Source organism: Somniosus microcephalus, chromosome 8 (genome assembly GCF_052327205.1).
Source record: "Somniosus microcephalus isolate GS21.2 chromosome 8, FLI_Smic_1.0, whole genome shotgun sequence".
Lineage (NCBI taxonomy): Eukaryota > Metazoa > Chordata > Chondrichthyes > Squaliformes > Somniosidae > Somniosus > Somniosus microcephalus.
The window spans coordinates 217,925,542-217,950,640 of record NC_140994.1 but is presented as its reverse complement, the minus strand read 5'-3'; the positions used below and the strand labels follow the sequence as shown (position 1 = coordinate 217,950,640).

The 25,099-nt window shown below is 46.5% G+C and overlaps 1 protein-coding gene across 1 annotated transcript in view; it reads left to right on the top strand.

The window, feature by feature from the left end:
- Positions 1–25,099, top strand: part of LOC147114105 (organic cation/carnitine transporter 2-like) — a 265,346-nt gene that overhangs the window by 106,763 nt on the left and 133,484 nt on the right. Inside the window, exon 3 of the mRNA XM_085995726.1 lies at positions 10,880–11,034. Coding sequence (XP_085851852.1) covers positions 10,880–11,034 — 155 coding nt within the window. The remainder of the gene's footprint in view (positions 1–10,879; positions 11,035–25,099) is intronic.

Sequence of the window (25,099 nt, the reverse complement as noted above, 5' to 3'; positions counted from 1 at the left end):
CAGTGAGAGTTCGCTTTGCCTCAATCTGGGTGTGGACGAGGCCGGCAAGTGACTGCGTGGCAGCAGTGAGGACCTGTGAGCCAGGTGCCAGTGCTTCGGAGAAGCCCTGGACAGTTCTTTCCATTGTTTCGGACAAGGCCAGTGCTGACCGCTCCACTGCCTCGGACAAGCCCTGGACAGACCTTTCCAGGGATTGTCCGAAGCCCTGAACAGTCGTTTCCATAGCGGCCTCGAAGCCCTGGACAGTCCTCTCCATTGTTGCCCCGAAGCCCTGGAGAGTCCTGTCCATTGTTGCCCCGAAGCCCTGGAGACCCTGTCCATTGTTGCCCCGAAGCCCTGGAGCGTCCTCTCCATTGTTGCCCCGAAGTCCAACACACTCTTTGCCAGTGTATCTATTGACTGAGGCATCCTCCCCACTGCAGCCATCAGCTCAGTGTGCCTGAGCTGGGCCTGGGTGCTCATTTCAGCCAGGCGACGCACCTCCTCTGCACTCCGTGCAGCAGTCATCACTACCTTCCTTGCCCTCCGGGGAGACGGTGGCCGAACTTGCCTACCCCCCTTGCGTTGCTGCATGCCGCTTGGTCCGGCAACTGCCTGATCCTCAGAGCCCCCCCCCCTCCCCTCCAGGGAACTACTATCCCCAGTCTGTACCTGTGTATGCTCCTCTGAGATTGGAGCAGATGGTCCGGCTTCCTCCTGATCCTCACCTCCGGAGGCACTGGCACTGGCAGCTTCAGGGCGTGGAGCCCCAGTTGGTGATGCATCGTCTGAAAGCAGGGAGGTGGAAGAGTGGCTTTAGCAAAAGGACAGGTTGGCGGGAAGGCATGGCAGATTGCGGCACACTGAGGAAGCATGCTGGCGGGGGGACCAAGTGGAAGGAGACAGCTGCAAAAGGTGAGAGCCTTACCCTCGCTGTCAAACATGGGGTCGGCAGCTGCAGTGGTCACAGGACCAGACAGACGTCCTCCAAGAATCTGGTGCACTCTCTCCTCAAGATCCGTCAGAGTGACCACTTGTGGAGGTCTGCCACCGGTTCGACGCTGCTCCTTTTGCATTGTCGCCAGCTTGGACTGCAGGGGAAAGAAGGGGAAGTTCTGTAACATGATGCCTTGAGAGACCATCTCATGCCCCCCATGGTGCAAGAGCCCTTACATGATGCCTTGAGAGATCATCTCATGCCCCCCATGGTGCAAGAGCCCTTACATGATGCCTTGAGAGATCATCTCATGCCCCCCATGGTGCAAGAGCCCTTACATGTGGCCTTGTGAGATCATCTCATGCCCCCCATGGTGCAAGAGCCCTTACATGTGGCCTTGTAAGATCATCTCATGCCCCCCATGGTGCAAGAGCCCTTACATGTGGCCTTGAGAGAAATGTCCATGTGTGTGCCCAGAAAGGGCCATGGGTGCTTGCTGACAGATGGCCATTGGGGCATCATGGCAACAGGGTCCTCGAAGTTAGGTGCAGATGGAGGGAATCAGAAGTTTGCATAATCAACACTCACCCTAACGACCCGAGTGAGGTCGTTGAATTTCTTCCTGCACTGAACAGGGGTCCTGGTCGCCAAGCTGTTGGAGTTGACCCTCTGAGAAACCTCCCTCCAAGATCGCCGGTAAGCCTTTTGATTCGGCCTCTTGCCATTGTCAGGATACAGAACATCTCGACGGCGCTCAACTGCAGACACCAAGTGGTCCAGAGCCTCAGTGCTGAAGCGCTCTGCTCTCTGTCTCACCTTCTCAATCCTCACCAAGTTTCTTGCGCCAGAGAAGGGCGAGCGCCGATTCTGAGGCCTACAGGGCGTTGAGTGTAGCAGCTCAGGCTGACTGACCCACCCCTTTAAGAGCCGGCCGGCGCCTGGAAGTCTCGTGGTTTCCGGTAATTGAGATCACCTGCGCTGCGCCCGTCCGCGCCAATATTGGGTAGCGCCTGAACTTTTGCGCCTTAGGAGCCCCGTGCAATGTCTGAGTTAGCGCCTCAATCCCCTTTGGGGGCGATGCAACCCAATATCTCGCCAGGCAGCGATATATTTCGTCTGGCTATAAACTTTGCGCAGCACCAGTTCTAACGCCTCAAGCGGGGCTATACACAATTTCTAGGCCTATAACTTTTGTGTTTCTGCTTTTTAATTTAGCCCCTAGCTGCTCATACTCCCTCAGCAGAGCCTCTTTGTCCTACCTATATCATTGGTCCCTACATGGACTACGACAATTGGAACTTTCCCCTTCCACTCTAAGTTCCTCTCCAGCCCAGAGATGATGTCCTTTACCCTGGCACCGGGCAGGCAACACAGCCTTCGGGACTCATGCTCTTGGCTGCAGAGAACAGTGTCTATTCCCCTAACTATACTGTCCCCTACCACTACCACATTTCTTTTTGCTCCCCCCACTTGATAGGCTCCCTGTACCACGGTGCTGTGGTCAGTTTGCTCATCCTCACTGCAGTCCCCGCACTCGCCCACACAGAGAGTAAGAACCTCGTAACTGTTGGACAAGCCATGAGGATAAGAGGTGTAGCTATTGAGTTGCTTGGAGGTTGCCTTCAGAGCCAGCAATGTTGAGAATGAGGTTGTGCTGAATCTTCAACCTCCCCTTTAAGAGTTGGAAGGAGCCAACGTGAATCATGAGTTCCGATTGCAGTACACCTGAAATTGGTTATCACTCTGTGGGTAGCGCCCTAAGTTAGGTGATTATCACTTGATTTATCACTCTCGTTCATTCTTGGAGCGCTAACAATCAATTTTGCGGGAGGTCAGCAGGATTAGCGCTTGGCACTAATTCTACAACTTTTGAAAAGTTAGCACCCCAAATTGGGTGATACCAAATTTCTAGCCCAAGTAGTCCTAACTCAAGTCTTTAAGCCCAAGCTCATTGGTGTTACACTCAACTGGTGGCCCAATATCAGGTACAGTCTAATCGCAAGACATGATTGCCATAGGCTTTTTTTTATTACTTAAAGGGGAGGATCATTGATGCTGCAGAACCTCATTCTCAGCATTGCTGGCTGTGCAGCTGCCTCAGCAAGCAGCAGCAGGTCAAGGACAAGGAGCCAGAGGCGTGAAGCAGCTGTACTCATGGCAGATCCATTCACCAGGGAGAGCCTGCAAATTCTGTGATGAAGTATTGGTAGCGTCGGTGTTCGTTGTGGAGAGACGGAGGGTAGTGCTCTACCTGGCAAGTGGCAGGAGGACCTCACCGCAAGTCTTCCGCACCATGAAGAGGGAGGTAGCGCAGCATGTCTCGGGCAGCACTGTGGTCCGCAGGACCCATACACAGTGCAGGACCTAACTTGGGTGGTCAGGGTGAGTGAATGTCTCATTTCAGCTTTGCCCTGTGATATGGCCTGCGACAGGGTTGGAATTATGGGGATATGGTGAGCAACGGGGCTCCGGGGCTTAATTAAATCGAACTGCAGTCTGATGAGGCAGTCACGGAACGCCCTTCCTTAGGGCGATTGTGTGGCTGCCTCTTCCCTCGCTCCTGTTCCTCCTCCTCGTCCTTCTTGTCATTTTCCTCATTTTCCTCTTCCTCCTCTTCTCCTCCTCCTCCTCCTCTCCCTCTTCTTCCTCCTGAGGTGGTCCTGCAATCCCTGGTGGCAAGGGTTGGGCCCTCATGATGGCCAAGTTGTGGAGCATGCTGCAGACCACCACGAAATGGGACACCTGCTCAGCCAAGTACCGGAGGGCTCCTCCTGAGTGGTTAAGGCAGTGGAACCATTGCTTCAGCAGGCCAATGGTCTGCTCGCTGATGTTTCTGTTGGCAGCATGGCTCTCATTATTTGAATGCTGGGCAGGAGTGTTTGTGATGCAGAGGGGAGTCATGAGCCAGGTGGAGAGCGGATAGCCCTTGTCACTGACCAGCCATTCATGAGCTTGACGTGGTGGATGGAAGAGTGCTGGCACACCAGTCTGGTACAGGATGAAGGCATCGTGACTGCTGCTAGGATAGCAGGCATTGACATTGAGAATTAGCTGTCTGTGGTTGCACACCAAATGCATATTAATTGAGTGGTAGCCTTTGTGGTTACAGAAGATCTCAGGATTGTTATGCGGTGCCCGCAAAGCCACAAGGGTGCAGTCAATGATGCCCTGCACCATAGGGAATCCAGCTTTCCTGGCAAAGCCACATGCACATTCGTCCTGCTTCTCTCTGGTGTTGGGGAAGGAAATGTAATCCCTTCTCCTACTGTAGAGAGTCTCTGTGACCTCCCGGAAGCAGCGATGGATGGCGAACTTCGAGATGTTAGCTATGTCTCCTGTTGCAGGCTGGAAGGATCCACTGGCAAAGAAATTGAGGCTGACAGTTACCTTGACTGCCTCTGAGTGAGCCATGGTCACCCTGATCTGAGGCTGGAGGTCTGATTTTAGGAGGTGGCGGAGTTCTGTGATCACCTCCTTGGTGAAGCGGAGCCTTCTAATACACTGCTCCTCGCTTAATTGGAGGTAGGAGAAGTGCTTTCGGAATACCCTCGGAGCATAAGGCCTCCTGTTGAGTGCCCTGATGGCCCTCGTCCTCCCTCTGGGCACATGTTCCAGTCTTTCTCACTGCTTCCGTTCCCTCCACTCCCTCTGCCGTAGACCCTGGAGGGTGATGTCGACTGTCAGTATAGCCCCCAATAATGTAACCAAGTGTAGCGGTTTGATTTTTTAAAGAATAAATGTAGCTACTTTTTAGTTGCCACAACACTCCTGATACTAAATAAGATTGAAACTGCAGTATGAGACTGTTGGACTATATGAAACTGGCAAGAAAGCACTGAAATTCCACTAACCTACAGCTGCGACTCATTACTGATGATCCCTTTAAATAATGTCCCTGGAGCCGCCGTCCTGCTGCTTCATGCCAGCTCTCCCTGTCGCTGTTTACTCCAGGCGCTAAGGTAGGTGCTGACAATCAATTTTGCAGATCGGGTGGTCAGTGAGCGTTGCAGACTCACTGATGTCACAATCCACCTGGCGTTGAGGCTCCCGCCGATAACTGATAGCAGCAGCGCTGCTGTGGGAGCGGGATTTGGCATGCGGCATTGGGTGCGCCCATCCCCGGCGATAAAGTTCTAGCGCCCCAATAGCGCCATTTGCTGGTGCTAACGGGAAGTGCTAAGCTACCAAATTTTTCTCCCATAGAATCTGACAGCACAGAATGAAGCCATTTGGCCTGTGGTTCCTGTGCTAGCTCTTTGAAAGAGCTGTCCAAATTATTCCCACCCCCCAGCTTTTTTCCCATAACCCTGCAATTAGTCTTCTTCAAGTTCATGTCCAATTGCCTTTTGAAAGTTCCTATGGAATCTGATTCCATAGTTTCTCTCTACTTTCACTATCAAAACCCCTCATAATTTTGAATACCTCTATTAGGTCTCCTCTTAACCTTCTTTGTTCTAAGGAAAGCAATCCCAGATTCTCCAATCTCTCCACATAACTGAACTCTCTCATGCCAGGTATCATCCTGGTAAACCTCTCTGTATCTTCTCTGGGGCCTTGACATCCTTCCTAGAATTGCACACAATACACTAGCTGAGGCCTAACCAGTGATTTGTAATGGTTTAGCATGACTTCCTTGTTTTTGTATTCAGTGCCCCTGTTTACAAAACCAGTTATCACAGACACTTTCTTAACTGCCTTATGAATTTGCCCAGCAACCATCAAGAATTTGTGTATATGCAACCTCAGGTCCCTCTGCTCTTGCACCCACCTCAAAATAGTATTATTTAGATATTTAGTTGGGATGTTGTCTCAGCCCATAACCTTTGCTGTGTCCAGTTGTGATGAAATAACTGTGTTCTGATATTTGTACTTGTACTTGTAATGTCTGGAATGTTCCACCGGGGGAACCACTAATGCTCCTCCCTGGCCCCGCCCCTCTTCTGGTATGTTCTACCAAGGGCTCGGTCGATGATGAACTCTGTTAACTCTGCCATGATTCTTACTTAATAAAAGGCTTCAGTCTTAAGCTTTAACTTCACGGATTCGGGCAGTTATTTGGCACATCAATTTTATTAAGTAACAACTTTTGGAAGATGGATCGACTTTTGAAACCAGAACATCTGGATATCGATCCCCATTCGGCAGATGCGTCGAAGAAATTTACACATTAGCTCCGATGTTTTGAACACTTCATCACATCATCGACCGATCCGACGGTTAACAAGTTGGGTCTTCTAACCAACTTGGTAAGTCATCAAACTTACTCTATAACTGAAGATATTACTACATATGAAGAGGCCCTTGCAGCTCTTAAGGCCCAGTACCTTAAGTCGGTTAACGAAGTATACGCCAGGTATCTCCTGTCTACTCGCAGGCAATTACCCGAGGAATCTCTGGACGATTTCCTGCAGGACCTTAAGGCTTTGGCTAAGGATTGCAAGTACAAGGCTGTCTCTGCCATAGTGTATCAGAAAGAAGCCATCTGCGATTCTTTCATATCTGGCCTCCGATCTAATTATATTAGACAGAGACTCCTCGAGAACGACTCGTTAGTTTTAAAAACGGTCGTCGCTGCTGCTCGATCGTTAGATGTAGCCCAGAAGAATTCAGAAGTGTATGCATCAGCCCATGCATCTCTCTCAGCCTCGTGTGTTCTGAGTATGGAGGCATCCATAACACCAATGGAGCCCCCACTTAATCCTATTGTTGCGGCTGTGCCCCATGGGTCTAAGTGTTATTTTTGTGGCCAATCTAAACACCCCAGGCAAAGTTGCCCAGCCAGAGAGGCTACCTGTTTTAAATGTAAGAAACGGGGACATTTTCGTAAAGTGTGTAAGGGTAATCCTGTACCCGATGTCTTCTCTGCTGCCGCCTATCGTTTTACTCTAGCCTCGGCTACGGTTGACCAGACCATACCGTGTTCCTTGTCAAAATCTATGATGGACATTAAGATTAATGGTCGTCCTACTGGGTGTTTGATAGACTGTGGCAGTACTGAAAGTTTTATACACCCCAACCTTGTTAACTCCTGTTCATTGAAGGTGTATCCTACTCGAAGTGAAATTGTGATGGCGTCCAAATCCCTTACTTCGGAGGTAACTGGATATTGTAAAGTCACATTGACCGTTAAGGATACGGAGTATAAGGACTTTAAACTCCTCATATTACCTCAGTTGTGTGTGAACTTAATATTAGGCTTGGACTTCCAGTGTCAGCATGAGAGCGTTACCCTTAAGTATGGTGGATCTCAGCCTCCGCTCACAGTCTGCGGCCTTTCTGCTTTAAACGTAAGTCTGCCTTCTTTGTTTGCGAACCTTGCTCCTAATTGTAGACCTATAGCGACTAAGAGTCGACGGTATAGTTCAGAAGATAAAACATTTATAAAAGAGGAAGTGGAAAGGCTTCAACGGGAGGGAATCATCGAACACAGTGGTAGCCCGTGGCGTGCCCAGGTGGTGGTGGTTAAAACTAATGAGAAGAAAAGACTTGTGGTCGATTATAGCCAGACTATAAACTTGTATACCCAATTAGACGCCTATCCTTTGCCTCGTATTTCTGAGATGGTGAACCAGATAGCTCAGTACCGCGTGTTCTCCACCATTGATTTAAAGTCTGCCTACCATCAACTCCCCATCAAAATAGAAGACCGACCTTATACGGCCTTCGAAGCTAATGGGCGCCTGTACCAATTCCTTCGGGTGCCCTTTGGAGTGACGAATGGGGTATCCGTCTTCCAACGGGAGATGGATCGTATGGTGGATGAATATGCGTTGGAAGCAACATTCCCATACCTGGACAATGTTACCATCTGTGGGCGTGACCAACGGGAGCATGATCAAAATCTCGCGAAGTTCCTAGAGACTGCAAAGAGGTTAAACCTGACCTACAACGAAAACAAGTGCACCTTCAATACTACACGTTTGTGTATTCTTGGTTGCGTTGTGGAGAATGGGGTAATCGGGCCAGACCCTGAAAGATTACGCCCACTTAAGGAATTACCTTTACCTCACACTGTAAAAGCTTTAAGAAGGTGTCTGGGATTCTTCTCGTACTATGCCCAGTGGGTGGCTAGCTACTCAGATAAAGTCTGACCTCTTATTAAGTCGACGTCTTTTCCGCTATCGGCGGAAGCTCAGGAGGCTTTCCTTAATATCAAACGGGACATTGAGAAGGCAGTGGTATGTGCCGTGGATGAGAAGATCCCATTTCAAGTGGAAAGTGATGCATCTGATTTTGCGTTGGCAGCAACTCTTAACCAAGCTGGTAGACCAGTAGCTTTCTTCTCTCGTACATTGCAAGGACCAGAAGTTCGACATTCTTCAGTGGAAAAGGAGGCACAGGCAATTATTGAAGCAGTCAGGTATTGGAGACATTATCTCGCTGGCCAACGTTTTACGCTCATTACTGACCAGCGACCTGTGGCTTTTATGTTCAACACTAAGCAGAGAGGCAAGATCAAAAATGATAAGATTTTAAGATGGCTAATAGAACTGTCAACATATGACTATGATATTCAGTACAGGCCTGGAGTATTTAATGAGCCATCGGATGCTTTGTCATGAGGAGTATGTGCTAGCCTAGGTACAGATAAGCTTCAAAGTCTCCACGACGCACTCTGCCACCCTGGGGTTACCAGAATGAACCACTTCATTAAGCCCCACAATCTACCCTACTCTATTGAGGAGGTCCAGACAATGACCAGAACCTGTCATGTTTGTGCTGAATGCAAACCCCGCTTCTATAAGCTGTCCGAGCCAGCTCATCTTATTAAAGCAACTCGACCATTTGAACATTTGAGTCTCGATTTTAAAGGTCCCCTTCCATCGAGCGACTGTAATGTCTATTTTCTTAATATTATAGACGAGTACTCTCGGTTCCCTTTTGTTATCCCCTGTCCGGATGTGACTAGTGCTGTTGTAATTAAATGCCTCTGCCAACTGTTTTCCTTGTTTGGCATGCCTAACTATATACATAGTGATAGGGGTTCTTCCTTTATGAGCGAAGAATTACGACAGTTTTTGCTATCGAAGGGGATTGCAACGAGTAGAACTACCAGCTATAACCCTCGTGGTAATGGGCAGGTCGAGAAAGAAAATGTGACAGTGTGGAAGGCTATCGTACTGTCTCTGAAGTCACGAGGCCTGCCAACCTCTCGCTGGCAGGATGTTCTGCCAGACGTGCTGCATTCCATAAGGTCTCTTTTGTGTACAGCGACGAATGCCACCCCTCATGAAAGGATGTTTAGTTTTCCAAGAAAAGCTACTAATGGAGTATCGTTACCCACATGGTTGACGACCACGGGCCCTGTGTTGTTGCACAGACATGTGAGAGGCCACAAGACTGATCCACTGGTGGAGGAAGTACAACTCCTCCATGCTAATCCCCAGTATGCGTATATTCAATATTCGGATGGGCGAGAGGATACGGTCTCTATTGAAGATCTTGCACCTGCTGCAGCTCGAAAAGAGTTCGACTCTGAGAGTAGAGTTTTCAATCGTGGTATTGGACCTTCAGAGACACAAACCCTCAGTGTGGAAAATACTGATGATTCTGGGAATTCGAATGAACCGGAGTTAGTACTCCGGGAGGAGCCTCAGCAAGAGTTACGTCGTTCCCAGAGGATTATCAGACCTCCTGACAGACTGAATCTACAGCAGGGGGTGAATGTGATGAAATAACTGTGTTCTGATATTTGTACTTGTACTTGTAATGTCTGGAATGTTCCACTGGGGGGAACCACTAATGCTCCTCCCTGGCCCCGCCCCTCTTCTGGTATGTTCTACCAAGGGCTCGGTCGATGATGAACTCTGTTAACTCTGCCATGATTCTTACTTAATAAAAGGCTTCAGTCTTAAGCTTTAACTTCACGGATTCGGGCAGTTATTTGGCACATCACCAGTGCAGTCAGACATTCCTTAATGCCACATAGAATGAACTGAATTGGGTGGAACCTAGCATCTATAATGGTGGGCACATCAGAAGGAGGCCGAATAAGGTCATCCACTCAGCAAATTTGGCTGCAGACACTTGCTTCGCGAAAATCAGCGAGGAGGTGCATCCCACTGTGAGTGCTGAGTAGCACCTGCCTAAAACCTCCATCACTGACCCTGCCAGAGTGCAGTTCCTTCATTATGAAGATAATGATGGGTGCCCACGCCATTGGGGCATCTAGGGCACCTGGTCACCCAAGTGGCCAGAAGGTCCAGCAGAAGATTAACTGATCGACGGGTGGGGAGGTGGTGGGAGGAGGCGGGGTACTTGCTTCCCAAAACATAAACATCTTCAGGTTCCACAGTGATCCCTTTTGTAAGGGGGGGGCACATTGGAATTTTTTTAAAATTGGAAATCCTTTTCTTCAGGATGCAAGCTGGAATCTCAGCCTGGAACCCCAGGTGGGCTCCACCTCCACTATTTGACAGGTAGGTATGCCTGATCTTACCAATCGTATCTCCATCGACTCTGGGTCACTTTGAGGGCCAGGTTTGCGGGAATTCATGATGTAGGGTAACCCGACCTCCAGCCTTGCTCCCTCTTATACCAAAAGCTTTCTTTTGGAGCAGTCAGATGTTACACCACCATAAAGTCATCTCAGAATCCCGGGGTACCATAAAGTAATCTCAGAATCCCGGGGTTAAGACCCTGAGTATCTGGATCCTTAATTTCTAGCCTTTCCAGTGTGCCCTCGCCAATGTTATGGTAGGAGTGTGCCAGGCGGATCATGGCTTTTCTGTCCCAGTCTGTTTTTATGTAAGTATAATTGTAAATGGATGTGTCTGTGTTTGTGTGCATGACTGCTTATGTAACTGAGAGTATATATATCTGGCATGTTAACTAGTGTACATGTGTATGTACAGATGCATGATTTAGCATGTGTATAACTACATGCATGAGTTTATGTGTATGTTTGTCAGTAGGTATGCAGTTCTGTATATATTTGAAACTTTGGTTGATTCTGCTTTGTAGGTTCGGGAGGAAGGCAGTTCTGTTTGGGACCATGGCTGTACAGACTGGATTCAGCATGCTTCAAGTATTCTCACCGAACTGGGAAATATTCTGCCTGGTTAATTGCCTGATAGGTATTGGACAGGTCTCAAACTATGTGGCTGCATTTGTTCTTGGTAAGTGTCCATACCATCCTGTAGTTTTATTAGCCCTTTCCTCGCAACCTTTGATGATTCAGTCACTCTCCGTATGACACTACGTCCTGGTCATTACAGGTTGGCCCAGATTTTCATGCAATGGTGAGATTGATGACGTAAAACGTGAATTTCCCCATTGTTAACTTGTTCCAAATTTTGCTGGTTTACGAAATAGGATACATCACAGTGAGCATAGCGGTAAATCAGGCACTCATCACTGATCTAAGAGCTCAAGTGACAGCACATTCACTATATGGAGCCATGGGGCGGGTGCAGAGTGGGGGGCAGGGTGGTGGGGCAGGGGGGCAGGTTTAAGTGAATGGAAGTCTAGCTTCTTAAATATACTTTCATTAACAATTGATCTTTGTATTAAATACTGATGTCCAGCTAAAACATTCATGTTCCTATGACAGAAGGATTAAGAAAATCGATGCTGCTAAATAAACAAAATAAAGAACTGCATAAACGACTGAGGAAAACTCCTTTCTGATTTGAGGGAAATGAAACATTTCCAGGTTATTCAGTATCACAAAATTATAGCAGCAAACTTCCGAGAAAAGGCTAAATAACACCATGGAATTTAACTTGATTTTGGTTCTCCATTTTTCATACTGACCTTGGAGCAATAAATCATGCCACTGCCAGGTCACCAGCACTATTATTTTTCAGCCTAAGTGGCAGCGGCGTAAAAACTGCCTTTAGTGCAGGAAAATTGTGATCACCGTTGATTTTAATGGGATGGAGCTCTGATAATAACCCTCTAACTGTTTCAGCGAGGTTAATGGTGGAGTGGCGCAAAAGCCCCAGGAAAATATGGAGTGGAATAATTAATAGCGAATGTTGCATAGAATTACATTGGGCTAAAAATTCGATTAGGCTCGAAAAAGGGCATGGGGATCGCGATTGGCCCACGCCCATTGAAATGAGTGCAGGCAGGAGATAAACTTCATGATGCCTGCTACTTTGCATGATAGCAGCGCAGAGCCCAGCATTGAGCATGCTGCTGACTGGCTGTGTGCTCATTAGGGGGCAGAAATTTGCACAGTTCACACGAGGCTAGTTTTCTTCAAAATTCTGCCTGACCTGAGTATTTCCAGCATTTTCTGTTTTTATTTCAGATTTCCAGCATCCCCAGTATTTTGCTTTTGAATTAGCTTTAGTTAAATTTAGCCTGCACCTCTTAAAGGCAGTCTGCACCTCTTAAAGGTGAGCAGCCTTCTGGTTATCAAAAATGTTAAAGCTGCTTCAACCCAAACAAAAATGGCTCAGCAGGCCAAGGAAAAGGCACCCAGGGGCTCGGACGCAGCAGTCGTGGCCTTTGTGCAGGGGGTGAACACTCGAAGTACGGTCCTGCACCCACAGGGGTCCAGTAGGTACTCCAGAAACACTGTAATAAGGATGTGGGACCAGATCGCCGAGGCGGGGTTGGGGCAGCACTGAAATGATAAGGGAGTGGGTGAGGGGCTGGTTGTGTCGCTCTCTGAGAAGTTCCACGTGCTGCAGGCATGAAGCTGTAGAGGAGCCGCACTCAGCCAGTTCCCATGGTGATGACGGCAGCGTGTCACTCCTCCTTTGGCGCCATGGTTCCGGGGCCTCTGTTACAGAAACTCTGCGGACCCCGCATGGCAAATCGGATTGGGGCCAGTCTGAGCGGGGTCAGTCTCAGTGGGGCCAGTCTGAGTGGGGCCATTCCTGAGCAGGGCCTTTCCTGAGCAGGGCCATTCCTGAGCGGGGCCAGTCTGAGCGGGGCCAGTCTGAGCGGGGCCAGTCTGAGCGGGGCCTTTCCTGAGCAGAGCCTTTCCTGAGCAGGGCCATTCCTGAGCGGGGCCAGTCTGAGCGGGGCCATTCCTGAGCAGGGCCTTTCCTGAGCAGGGCCTTTCCTGAGCAGGGCCATTCCAGAGCAGGGCCTTTCTGGAGCGGAGCCATTCCTGAGCGGAGCCATTGGTGAGTAGGGCCTTTCCTGAGCAAGGCCATTCCAGAGCGAAGCTGATCATGAGCAGGCCAGCTCAGTGCACTATGGGGCTGGATGAAGCTTTAAAAATCAGTGGGAGAGATCGGTAAATAACCATCTGTATCTCATCTTATGTTACAGGTGAGTGAGTCGCCGAGTTTTATGTGCAACAGGGGAGTAAGAAGGCACTTTGGGGGAAAAATTGAGTAGCGCCCCAACTTCGGCGGGGTACTACTTTTAGCACCCTGAAAAAATTAATGCCCCCGCGGCCAAAATTCACCAATAGTGCCCCAAGAGGGAAGCGGGGTGCTACTGGAAGCACCCCGCCTACCTCTTGGGGCGCTGCGAGTGAATGTTGCGGCGCTACTTGCCGCAGCGCCGCGCTCTGCAGCACATCGCGCCGCAGTGCTGCAGGTCTTCCTCCCCTTCTTAAAGTGGAGGGGCCTAGCGCAACACGACCCGGGGCCCCTCTGGGCCACCAGGGATCGGAGTGCCGGCAAAAGAGCCCGGCACTCAAGAGAAGTGCCAGGCTCACTGAGCACAGCCGGTTCTTCAGCAACAAAAATGGCCACCTAGCACCTCCCCTTTAATTTGTGCTGACCCGGACGCTGGTTGGCCCCCCTGACCCTGTCGGACATAGCGTTTTTTCGTGGGAGGCGTTGGCGGCGCCACGCCCAGGCGCGAGTTGCTTTGCGCCCTGTTAGCACCCTCTTAGGGCACTGACGGGAGGCGCAAACCAACCGAATTTTTAGGCCTTTGTTGCTGTCAGATGGCAGTGACATATTTTAGGAAAGGAAATGATAAATGAGTTTGTGTGAATTTTGATCTGTACGTGAATCTGCTTTTTAAAATAAAATGATCCTACTGCAGATGGGTTTGTAAGATCAGGCTTTCAATCATTAGGTGAAGCAAAGAAGAATTTTAGTAGAAGGAAGAAGAGTGATTAACACAAGTTTAACTTACTTTTGCTACTTTTTACTAAATCCAATATTGCACCAGGGGTGGATTTATGGTTTTAGACTTGTTGCTGATGAAAGTTAATAAAAACCTTAATAACATTTAAAAAGTGGGGAAAATTGGAGCTTACTTTTGAAAATCAGAATTCTGGGCGTCAGGTTTATATTTTTAGGAATGTTGAGGCCCCTTACTTTCTACAGGCCAACCCAATTAGTACATCTGTCTGCTGAAGAAGTCAAACCACCTGGGGCAACAAAGGTTACCTTTCTCAGAAACAAAAATGAGAGATTTTTTTTTTGAAATTCAGAAAATTGTTAAAGCCGGAAAAAAAGACAGGAATGTAATGTTAATTTTACCATGAACAAACTTGCAGAATGGACATGTAAATGACAAATGAGTTTCAATATAGATAAGTGTGAGCTGGTGCATTTTGGTAGAAAGAATAAGGAGGTGACCTACTCCTTGGAAAATAAGTCTAAATGGGGTAGAGGTGCAAAGGGATCTCGGGGTATAGATTCACAAATCATTGAAAGTAGCAACGCAGGTTAAAAAAACCATAAAAGTGCAAATAACGCACTGGGGTTCATTTCTAGAGGAATAGAATTCAAAAGCAGAGAAGTTTTGCTAAACTTGTATAGAACCTTGTCTGATTGTCTCATGATTTGAGACATGGGGTGGCAATATGCCATTACCGTATATATGATTTTAAGTGTTGCTGCAGTTGTTGGTGTAAAAGCTGTTGTTGTAAAAGCTGTTGTTGTTGTTGTAAGATTTGCCTACGGACGAAAAGGTCGCGGTCAAAGGAGTTCATGGCCTGCTCAGTGAAAAAATAAATTAGAGGGAACAGTGGTGACAAGGGCTGCACCCTCATGATGGCCAATTTGTAGAGGATGCAGCAGAGCACGACGAAATGGGACACCTGCTCTGGAGGCACCAGCGGCGGCTGGACATAAGGGAAAGAGCGGAGGAACAGCGCAGACCTAACTGGAGGCAGTATCAGTGACAGCGGGACATTCCACAATTTCCAAATAAAACAAAGGTGTGACGTCACAGGACTGCAGGTAGGTGATTGGTTGGTGAGTATTAAGATTTTATTTTCTCTCTAACCTAGGACAGTGGCTTAAACTAGAATCAGGAAACTATAACATGTATAGCTTATCTAGGTAAACTAATGAATATAACTATAAATAATCGTTGATTAAAGACTTTAACTAGTTAAATAAATAAAATAAGGCTAGACTAAGATAAGGCAGGGCAGGTTGTGTGTCTGGACAGCGGTATGTGGGAGTTTATGGACAGCGAGACTGTCCCGAGCCAATACATCTGCAGGAGATGCCTCCATCTCGAATCTCTCCGGCTCAGAGTCATTGAGCTGGAGTGCAAGTTGGAGACAACCCGACACATAAGCTGGGGGAGGAATTTCTGGACAGTTTTATCCAGAATACAGTCACACCCCAGAGGACAACACAGGTTCAGGAAAGGGAAGGTGTGACTGTTAGGAAGACGGGTAGCAGGGATTTAGGAGAGGTTGAGAAGGAGGTCCCACAGACACTGGTCCTGTCCAACAGGTATGATGTACTTGCTACCTGTGAGGACAAGGAAAAAGACTGCATGGAGGGCAGCCACAATGCAGACTCAGAAGGTTGCCCAAGGGGGGGGGCGGGGGGGAGAGCAGAATAGAAATGTGGCAGTGATAGGGGAATCTATAATTAGGGGGATAGGTAGTGTCCTCTGCAGCCAAGAACGAGAATCCCAAAGGGTGTGTTGCCTACCTGGTGCCAGGGTAAGGGATATCTCACGGCAGCTGAAGAGGAACTTGGAAAGAAAGGTTGGAAATCCAGTTGTCATGGTCCATGTTGGAACAAACGACATAGGGGAGGAGGTCCCACTGAAAGAGTATCAGAAGTTAGGATCTAAATTAAAAAGCAGGATCTCGAAGGTAGTAATCTTTGGATTATTGCCCGAACCACATGCAAATTGGCATAGAATCAGACAGATCAGGAGAATTAACACGTGGCTAAAGAGCTGGTGTGGGAGAGAGGGATTTATTTTCATGGGACACTGGCACCAGTTCTGGGACAGGAAAGAGCTGTACTAATGGGACAACCTCCAGCTGAACCGGGATGGGACCCGTGTCCTAGCGAAAAGTGGCAAAGGCTTTAAACTAGTAAGATGCGGGGAGGGATCTAAACGACATGTAACCAGCCTAAATATAAACAAAACAGGAAAAGAGAGTATAGGAAAAAATAAATTAAGAAAGGACATTCATGGCAAGGGAATAAATAGAGTTATAGAACAGAAGTCTAAATAGATGGTTAAACATAAGTGACAGGAAATCCTATTAAACATGGGTTAAACTGTCTGTACAGCAATGCACACAGTGTCCGTAATAAAACAGGGGAGCTGGAGGCAATCATACATTGTAAGGAACCAGATATAGTAGGGATTACTGAGACATGGCTACAGAAAAATCAGGACTGGGAATTAAACATTGAAGGGTATAACTTACTTAGAAAAGATAGGGAGGGAAAAAGGTGAGGTGGGCTAGCTGTACTTATTAGGGATAGCATAATGGCAGTAGAAAAAAGTGAAGCAGATATCAGCAAGACAAAAATAGAATCCATATGGATAGAGATAAAGGGTAATAAAGGCTCAATCACACTAATAGGCATAGTCTACAGACCACCTAAGTGGAAGGGAGGTGGAGGAAGAAATATGCAGACAAATTAGGGAAATGAGTAAAAAACATAGAATAATAATCATGGGTGGCTTCAACTACCCCAATATTGGACAGGAGAGGTAGGTAAAGGGGATAAGGGAATGGAGTTCCTACAATGTATACAGGACTCCTTTTTAACCCAATATGTAAAAAGCCCAACAAGGGAGGATTCGCTATTGAATCTAGTAATGGGGAATAAACCAGAGCAGATAAGAGAAATAAAGGTAGAGGAACATATAGACAATAGTGACCATAATATAATACACTTTAAGATGAGAATTGAGAAGGACATAAGTATGGTGAAAACTAGATTGGAGAAAAACTGATTTTGAGGGGCTGCGAATAGAACTTAGGGAAAAAAGGGCAAAAATATTGGCAAACAACAATGTAGAACAGCAATGGGAAGCATTTAAAACAGTGTTCAACAGAGTGCAGGAAAAATATATTCCGCTAAAAGGAAAGAACAAAATAAACAATAATGAGACTCCATGGATGAATAAAGCCATAAGGGAACAATTGATGGTAAGGAAAGAGGCATATATTAAATACATAGACAGCAGGGGAGTGTATGATAAGAGAGAATATGAAAAGATTAGGAGAGAGGTCAAAAAACAATTAGGGAGGCAAAGAGGAACTATGAAATTAAATTGTCAAGGAACATGAAACAAAATAGTAAAATATTTTATAGGCACATCAATAAATAAAGGGAGGTTGGGATGGGAATAGGGGGCCATTAAGGGATACTCAAGAGGTGAGGTGAGAGTGACTGCCCTTGACATCAAGGCAGCATTTGATCGAGTGTGGCATCAAGGAGCCCTAGCAAAACTGAAGTCAATGGGAATCAAGGGGAAAACTCTCCATTGGTTGGAATCATACCTAGCACAAAGGAAGTTGGCTGTGGTTGTTGGAGGTCATTCATCTCAATCATATGACATCACTGCAAGAGTTCTTCAGGGCAGTGTCCTAGGCCCAACCATCTTCAGCTGTTTCATCAATGACCTTCCCTCCATCATAAGGTCAGAAGTGGGGATGTTCGCTGATGATTGCACACTGTTCAGCACCATTCGAGACTCGTCAGATACTGACGCAGTCCGTGTCCATATGCAGCAAGACCTGGACAACATTCAGACTTGGGCTGACAAGTGGCAAGTAACATTCGCACCACACAAGTGCCAGGCAATGACCATCTCCAACAAGCGAGACTCTAACCATCTCCCCTTGACATTCAATGGCATTACCATCGCTGAATCCCCCACTATCAACATCCTGGGGGTTACCATTGATCAGAAACTGAACTGGACCAGCCATATAAATACTGTGGCTACAAGAGCAGGCCAGAGGCTGGGAATTCTGCGGCGAGTGTCTCACCTCCTGACTCCCCAAAGCCTTTCCACCATCTACAAGGCACAAGTCAGGAGTGTGATGGAATACTCTCCACTTGCCTGGATGAGTGCAGCTCCAACAACACTCAAGAAGCTCAACACCATTCAGGATAAAGCAGCCCGCTTGATTGGCACTCCATCCACCACCTTCAACATTCACTCCCTCCACCACCGGCGCACTGTGGCTGCAGTGTGTACCATCTACAAGATGCACTGCAGCAACTCGCCAAAGCTCCTTCAACAGCACCTTCCAAACCCGCGACCTCTACCACTTAGAAGGACAAGGGCAGCAGACGCATGGGAACATTACCACCTACAAGTTCCCCTCCAAGCCACACACCATCCTGACTTGGACCTGTATCGCCGTTCCTTCACTGTCGCTGGGCCAAAATCCTGGAACTCCCTTCCTAACAGCATTGTGGGTGTACCTACACCATATGGACTGCAGCGGTTCAAGAAGGCGGCTCACCACCATCTTCTCAAGGGCAATTAAGGATGGGCACTAAATGCAGGCCCAGCCAGCGACGCCCACATCGTATCAATGAATAAAAAAAAACTCAGGATAATACCACAGGTAATGATTGAGAGATGGCAGAAATATTAAATAATTATTTTGCTTCAGTATTTACCAGGGAGATAGAACAGGCAGACATGTCATTGGATGATGAGATTAGTAATGAGATAAGTGCATTTAAAATTTTAAAAAGTGGATATATTAAATAAATTATTCAAACTCAAAGAGGATAAAACCCCTGGTCCAGATGGATTGCATCCACACATTTTAAAAGAATCTAGGGAAGAGGCAGCAGAGACATTATTTAATAATGCGTTATAAAAAGGAATAGTGCCAGAAGACAGGCGGATAGCTAACATAATATCAATATCTAAGAAGGGGGATAGAACATGTCCAGGGAATTATAAACCAGTCAGCTTAACATCGGTGGTAGGAAAAATAATGGAATCCCTACTAAAGGAGAAAATAGAAGAACATCTAGAAACCAAAAATACAATAAGGAATAGTCAACATGGATTTCAAAAGGGAAAGTCTTGCTTGACCAAACTTATTTTTTTTTGAATAGGTAACAGAGAGAGTAGACAATGGTAATGCAGTAGATGTAATTTATTTGGATTTTCAAAAGGCCTTCGATAAGGTACCCCATAATAGACTGATGAATAAGGTCAGAGAATGCAGAGTCAGGGGACAAGTAGCAGAATGGATTGCTGGCTAGCTTAGAAACATAGAAACATAGAAGATAGGAGCAGGAGTAGGCCATTCGGCCCCTCGAGCCTGTTCCACAATTTAATGAGATCATGGCTGATCATCCAAATTCAGTACCCTATCCCTGCTTTCTCCCCGTATCCCTTGATCCCTTTAGCCTTAAGAAATATATCTAACTCCTTCTTGAATATATTTAATGAATCGGCCTCAACTGTCTTGTGTGGTAGAGAATTCCATAGGTTCACCACTCTCTGGGTGAAGAAATTCCTCCTCATCTCAGTCCTAAATGGCTTACCCCTTATCCTTAGACTGTGACCCCTGGTTCTGGACTCCCCCACCATCAGGAATATCCTTCCTGCAACTAGTCTGTCTAGTCCTGTTAGAATTTTATAAGTTTCAATGAGATCCCCTCTCATTCTTCTAAACTCTAGTGAATATAAGCCTAATCGACCCAATCTCTCCTCATATGCCATTCCTGCCATCCCAGGTATCAGTCTGGTGAATCTTCGCTGCACTTGGGAACAGTGGCAAGAACATCCTTCCTCAGATAAGGTGACCAAAACTGCACACAATACTCAAGGTGTGGTCTCACCAAGGCCCTGTACAACTGCAGCAAGACATCCTTGCTCCTGTACTCGAATCCTCTTGCCTTCTTAACCGCCTGCTGCACCTGCATGCTTACCTTCAGCGACTGGTGCACAAGGACACCCAGGTCTCGTTGCACGTCCCCTTTTCCCAATCTATTGCCATTCAGGTAATAATCTGTCTTCCTGTTTTTGCCACCGAAGTGGATAACCTCGCATTTATCCACATTATACTGCATTTGCCATGCATCTGCCCAATCACCCAACCTGTCCAAATCATACTGGAGTTTCTCTGCGTCCTCCTCATAGCACACACGCCCACCCAGCTTTGTGTTGTCTGAAAACTTGGAGATATTACATCTAGTTCCCTCGTCTAGATCATTTATATATATTGTGAATAGCTGGGGTCCTAGCACCGATCCGTGCGGTACCCCACTAGTCACTGCCTGCCACTCGAAAAAAGATCTGTTTATTCCAACTCTCTGTTTCCTGTCTATTAATCAATCTTCCTGTCTGCCAACCAGTTCTCTATCCAAGACAGTACCTTACCCCCAATCCCATGTGCTTTAACTTTGCACGCTAATCTCTTATGTGGGACCTTATCGAAAGCCTTCTGAAAGTCCAAATATACCACATCCACTGGTTCTCCCTTATCTATTCTACCAGTTACATCCTCAAAAAATTCCAGTAGATTAGTCAAGCATGATTTACCTTTTGTAAATCCATGTTGACTTTGTCCGATCCTGTCACTGTTTTCCAAGTGCTCTGCGATTACATCTTTTATAATGGACTCTAGCATTTTCCCCACTACCGATGTCAGACTTACCGGCCTATAATTCCCCGTTTTCTCTCTACCACCTTTTTTAAATAGTGGGGTTACATTAGCTATCCTCCAATCCATGGCAACTGTTCCAGACAGTGAAGACCCCTCTCCCAGTGTACAGAGCCACTTTGACCTCCCAGTTGCAGTGATGGATGATGAAATGTGAGATGTTAGCTATGTCGCCTGTTCCAGCCAGGAAGGATCCGCTGGCTAAGAAATTGAGCGCCAGTGTCACCGTGAGGGCCACTGGCAGTGATGTCCCAGGCTCCAGGTCTGGTTGCAGAAGGTGGCAGAGTTTTGTGACCACCTTCTTGGTGAAGCGAGCCAATGAACACACTGCTCCTGGCTTAGGTGGCGGTAGGAGAAGTGCTCCCTAAAGACCCTAGTTGCAATATATGTGGGTAGAACAAATGAAGGACGGAGACACAATTAATTGCTAGTCCATGTGCTTGCTTTATTAGGCCTGAGCAAACTGAGCATGCTCATACTAAACCATGTGACAAACCATGTGCTTTCCCCCTTAAAAAATGTATGCATTCCCCTCCCAAATACAACAAAACTATGGTCCCACCTTTCCCAGCATTACATGAACCACATAACAAAAGCCCCAGGCTTGTTTTCTTTTAAATGAAATACAAATCCAGTTTAATAACAAGTTTGCGGAGCCTTCCTGGTCTACTTACAGAAGGTCTTGGTGTTGAACCAATTTCTGGGCTGTTTTGTTTTGGTTCCAAACTCGAAGATAGTCCTGTTTCTATCTCAGACTTGTTTGAACCTGGTTCTTCAGTTACTGAAGTCTGAACTGAGTCAAACTCATGTATGTGTTCATGATCAAGTGGTTCAAGATCACTGTCCAATCCAGGTCAGTAAACAAAGCTTCTTGCAATTGATTTCATATTGACGATCCCTGGATGTTCAGTATGAAGTCCGGGAAGAATTCTGTCTCTCAAAGAAGTAGGTAGCACCACTCTGTTTCCCCACTTGATACAACCTTGCTCACAAGACAATTCAGTATGACAGTTATGGAATGGTTTCAATTCTGTGTCCATACACTGATAAGTCCATCCATTCAAGGTGTTTTCATAAACTCTTTTCAGTACTGAATCCTTTTGAGTCTCATCTGCAATCTTAATTGCATTCACTGGAAAGTCTTTGACAACTGCACCTAACATGAAAATAGCACCTTCAGTCCCAACACATGAGTCCTCATGTGGCAACCTGGACAAGGCATCTGCGATTGCGTTCTGCTTTGAAGTGTGAAATTCAATCGTGTAGTCATTGCCGTAATAAAACTCACTACGCACTTGGTTTGAGCATAAAGCAAGGCTTTAATCAACTTGTTTCAGAACATGGAGGTCTAGTTGTACTTCACTAGTTCCTTGTCTTACAAAATGTCCCTGGAAAGCTGGGCCCACGCCCGAGTATTTATACTCTTTGGACGGTGCCACCAGCTGGCCGTCCAGCGTTATTTCATGAGTAGTTTCTTGATGAATGATGAGATTTATAACAGTCATATTGTGACAACAACACTGCCCACCGTTGCATTGTTGATGCAGCCATTGCAGGGATGGCAGATTTGGGCCCCAATATTGCTAGAGTAGTTTGTGATCGGTTATCAGGGTAAAATTTCTGCCAATCAGAAACTGTTGGAATGTATTGATTCCAAACACTATGGCAAGTGCTTCCTGTTCAAATTGTGCGTAGTTTCTTTCGCTCTTTGTGAGGGTTCACAATGCCAATGTGATTAGTTTCTTTTGGCCATCATCCATTACATGGCTTATGACAGCTCCCACACCATAGCTGGAAACATCACACGCTAACTTAAGCTCACAATCTGTGTCGTCATGCATAAGTAGAGCATCGCTAGGCAGACTTCTTTTACTAGCATCGTAAACTTCCTGTTACGCTTTCGTACACTTCCACTGGATATCCTTGTGGAGAAGCTTGTGCAATGGAGCTAACATGGTCGCTAACTCAGGTAAGAAACGTGTATAGTACTGGACCATTCCAAGGAAAGATCTTAACTCAGACACGTTCTGTGGCTTTGGAGCATTGATGACAGCATCAACCTTTTCCTTCACTGGTTGCAAGCCATTTGCATCAACGTTCAGACCAAGGTACACAATCTCAGACTGCGCAAAAGCACATTTGCTCATTTTCAATTTAACATTGTAGGCATTCAACCTTTGAAGCACTAAACCTAACACTTCTAGATTTTCTTCCTCACTGCTTGTTGCGATCTGCATATCTTCTTGATTACATAAGCAATTTGGAACTCCTTGCAAAATCTTTTCCATCGTAGCTTGGAAGATTTTGGTGGAGGGACTTACACCATACAGCAGCTTGGTGTATGAGTACAGTCCCTTATGTATGCTGATGGTGAGATACTGTTGAATCTCTTTGTCAACATTCAGCTGAGCATAAGTGTGCAACAGGTCAAGTTTGGAGAAAGCTTTTGACCCAGGGAGTGCTGCATACAAATCTTGCAATGTAGGTAACGAGTACTGCTAATCATCAACTGCTTGGTTGTAGTCATCGCACAAGCGTACAGTTTTGTTTGCTTTGGGCACTACCACAATCAGGGTAGCCCATTCACTTTTGTCAGTTTTTACTAGCGCTCTGTTCTCTCTGAGCTTCATTAGCGCTTCCTCTGCCTGACTTTTCAACGCATAAGGGACTGGCCTTGCCTTACAATAGACAGGCTTCGCCTTGAACTTGTTGCAGATATGCACATCATACCCAGTGATGCCCTCATAACTGTCTGAGAACATGCTTTCGTACTTGTTCAGCATTATGTCAAGTCGCTTCTTTGAAGCATCTACACTGAAGATGTTTTTCCAGTCTAGTTTTAACTTTCTCAACCAGTCTTTGCCCATGAGAGTTGGCCTGTTGTTGTAGCTCGCTACAATAATAGGCAGCTTTACTGATTGGCCACTGTGTTGAACTGTGCATTCCATTTGTCCACATGTCTCTAGGATTTCTCCGGAGTATGTTTTTAACTCTATGGTACCCTTTGTAAGTGGCACTTGATTAAACTTACTCTCATGTGTCCTTACTCATGATAGAGCAGTCCACCGCCGTGTCAACACACATATCAATATATTGCTCGTTAATCAAAAGTTTTGTACGGAAGTCTTTCTCACGACTACTAGCATTGCCGCTAGTGACATAAATACTGTAGATGTCTAGTCTTCAACATCAGGTGTGTTCACTTCAATATTGTGAACTCCTCCCTTTTGTTGTCACTGCTTTGCATTGCCACAAGAATGGTTCATTCTTCCTGCTTTAGACCTAGCTCTGCAAGCTGTTGAAATATGGCCTTGCTTCTGGCAGTGAAAACATTTCACATTTCTGTAATGGCAGGACTGTGGTGAGTGATTTCCATTACAGCAATAACAATTTACTGAACTGCTCTCACTTACATGCTTTTGACTTGGTATCACAGCTTTAGGTTTGGCGGTGGCTTTGTGGCTGTAGACCATAGCTGCACTAGTCACTTGAGTTGGACAGGGCTCCCAAGCATTCTTAGACGCCACCTCAAGAGATAGGGCAATTTTGCGTGCTATGTCAAACGTTAGGTTCGGAGTGTTCAGTAACTTGGACTGTGTGCGCTCATCCACCAGTCCACACACAAACTTATCTCGCAACGCACGATCAAAAAATGTGCTGAAGTTACAATGCAATGACAGGTTGTTAAGAGCTACAATGTACTCACTGATGGTTTCACTTTGTTTTTGGTTTCTGGTACCAAACTTACAGCTCTCTGCTATTTCTAATGGCTTTGGGTCGAAATGGTCCTCGAGTTTCTCGACAGTGTCTTCAAACGATGCATCCTTCGCTTACCCTGTAGACATCTGGCCCGATCTCCATTAGAACAATTACTTTCTTCCATTCACAAATTACTTTATTCTGAGTTTAAAAATTTTCAGCTGCACATTCGGTCTCAATAATGTTATTGGCCTTAAAAAACATCTTCATCTGCTTAATATAAGAAATGATTGTTTCCGACCTCGGTCATACATGCTGAGGCTTCCGATGAATCCTGTAGGTGCGGCCATGATTGTCCCGATCCCATCGAACAGTGACTCAGCACACTACCAGTGTACCTTGGAGAATCAACGCCGCTGTTGCTGTGGATACATACACACGAAGGTGAACCACAGATGATTCTGCATTAGCATTAATGGTAAAACATCGCAAAAATTCAGTTTAGGTGTCACAAATTCACCTTAAACTTGTCTACTTGAAGTTGAACACTGTGTCCTTCCATGATCCCTAAAATTGGCTTTGGGATTCCATCCTCGTCGCCAAAATGTAATATATGTGCGTAGAACAAATGAAGGACAGAGACACTAATACAAAAAGAAAATGGCCCAGAAATTAGGTTCGGGGGCTTGCCGCGCGTGCAA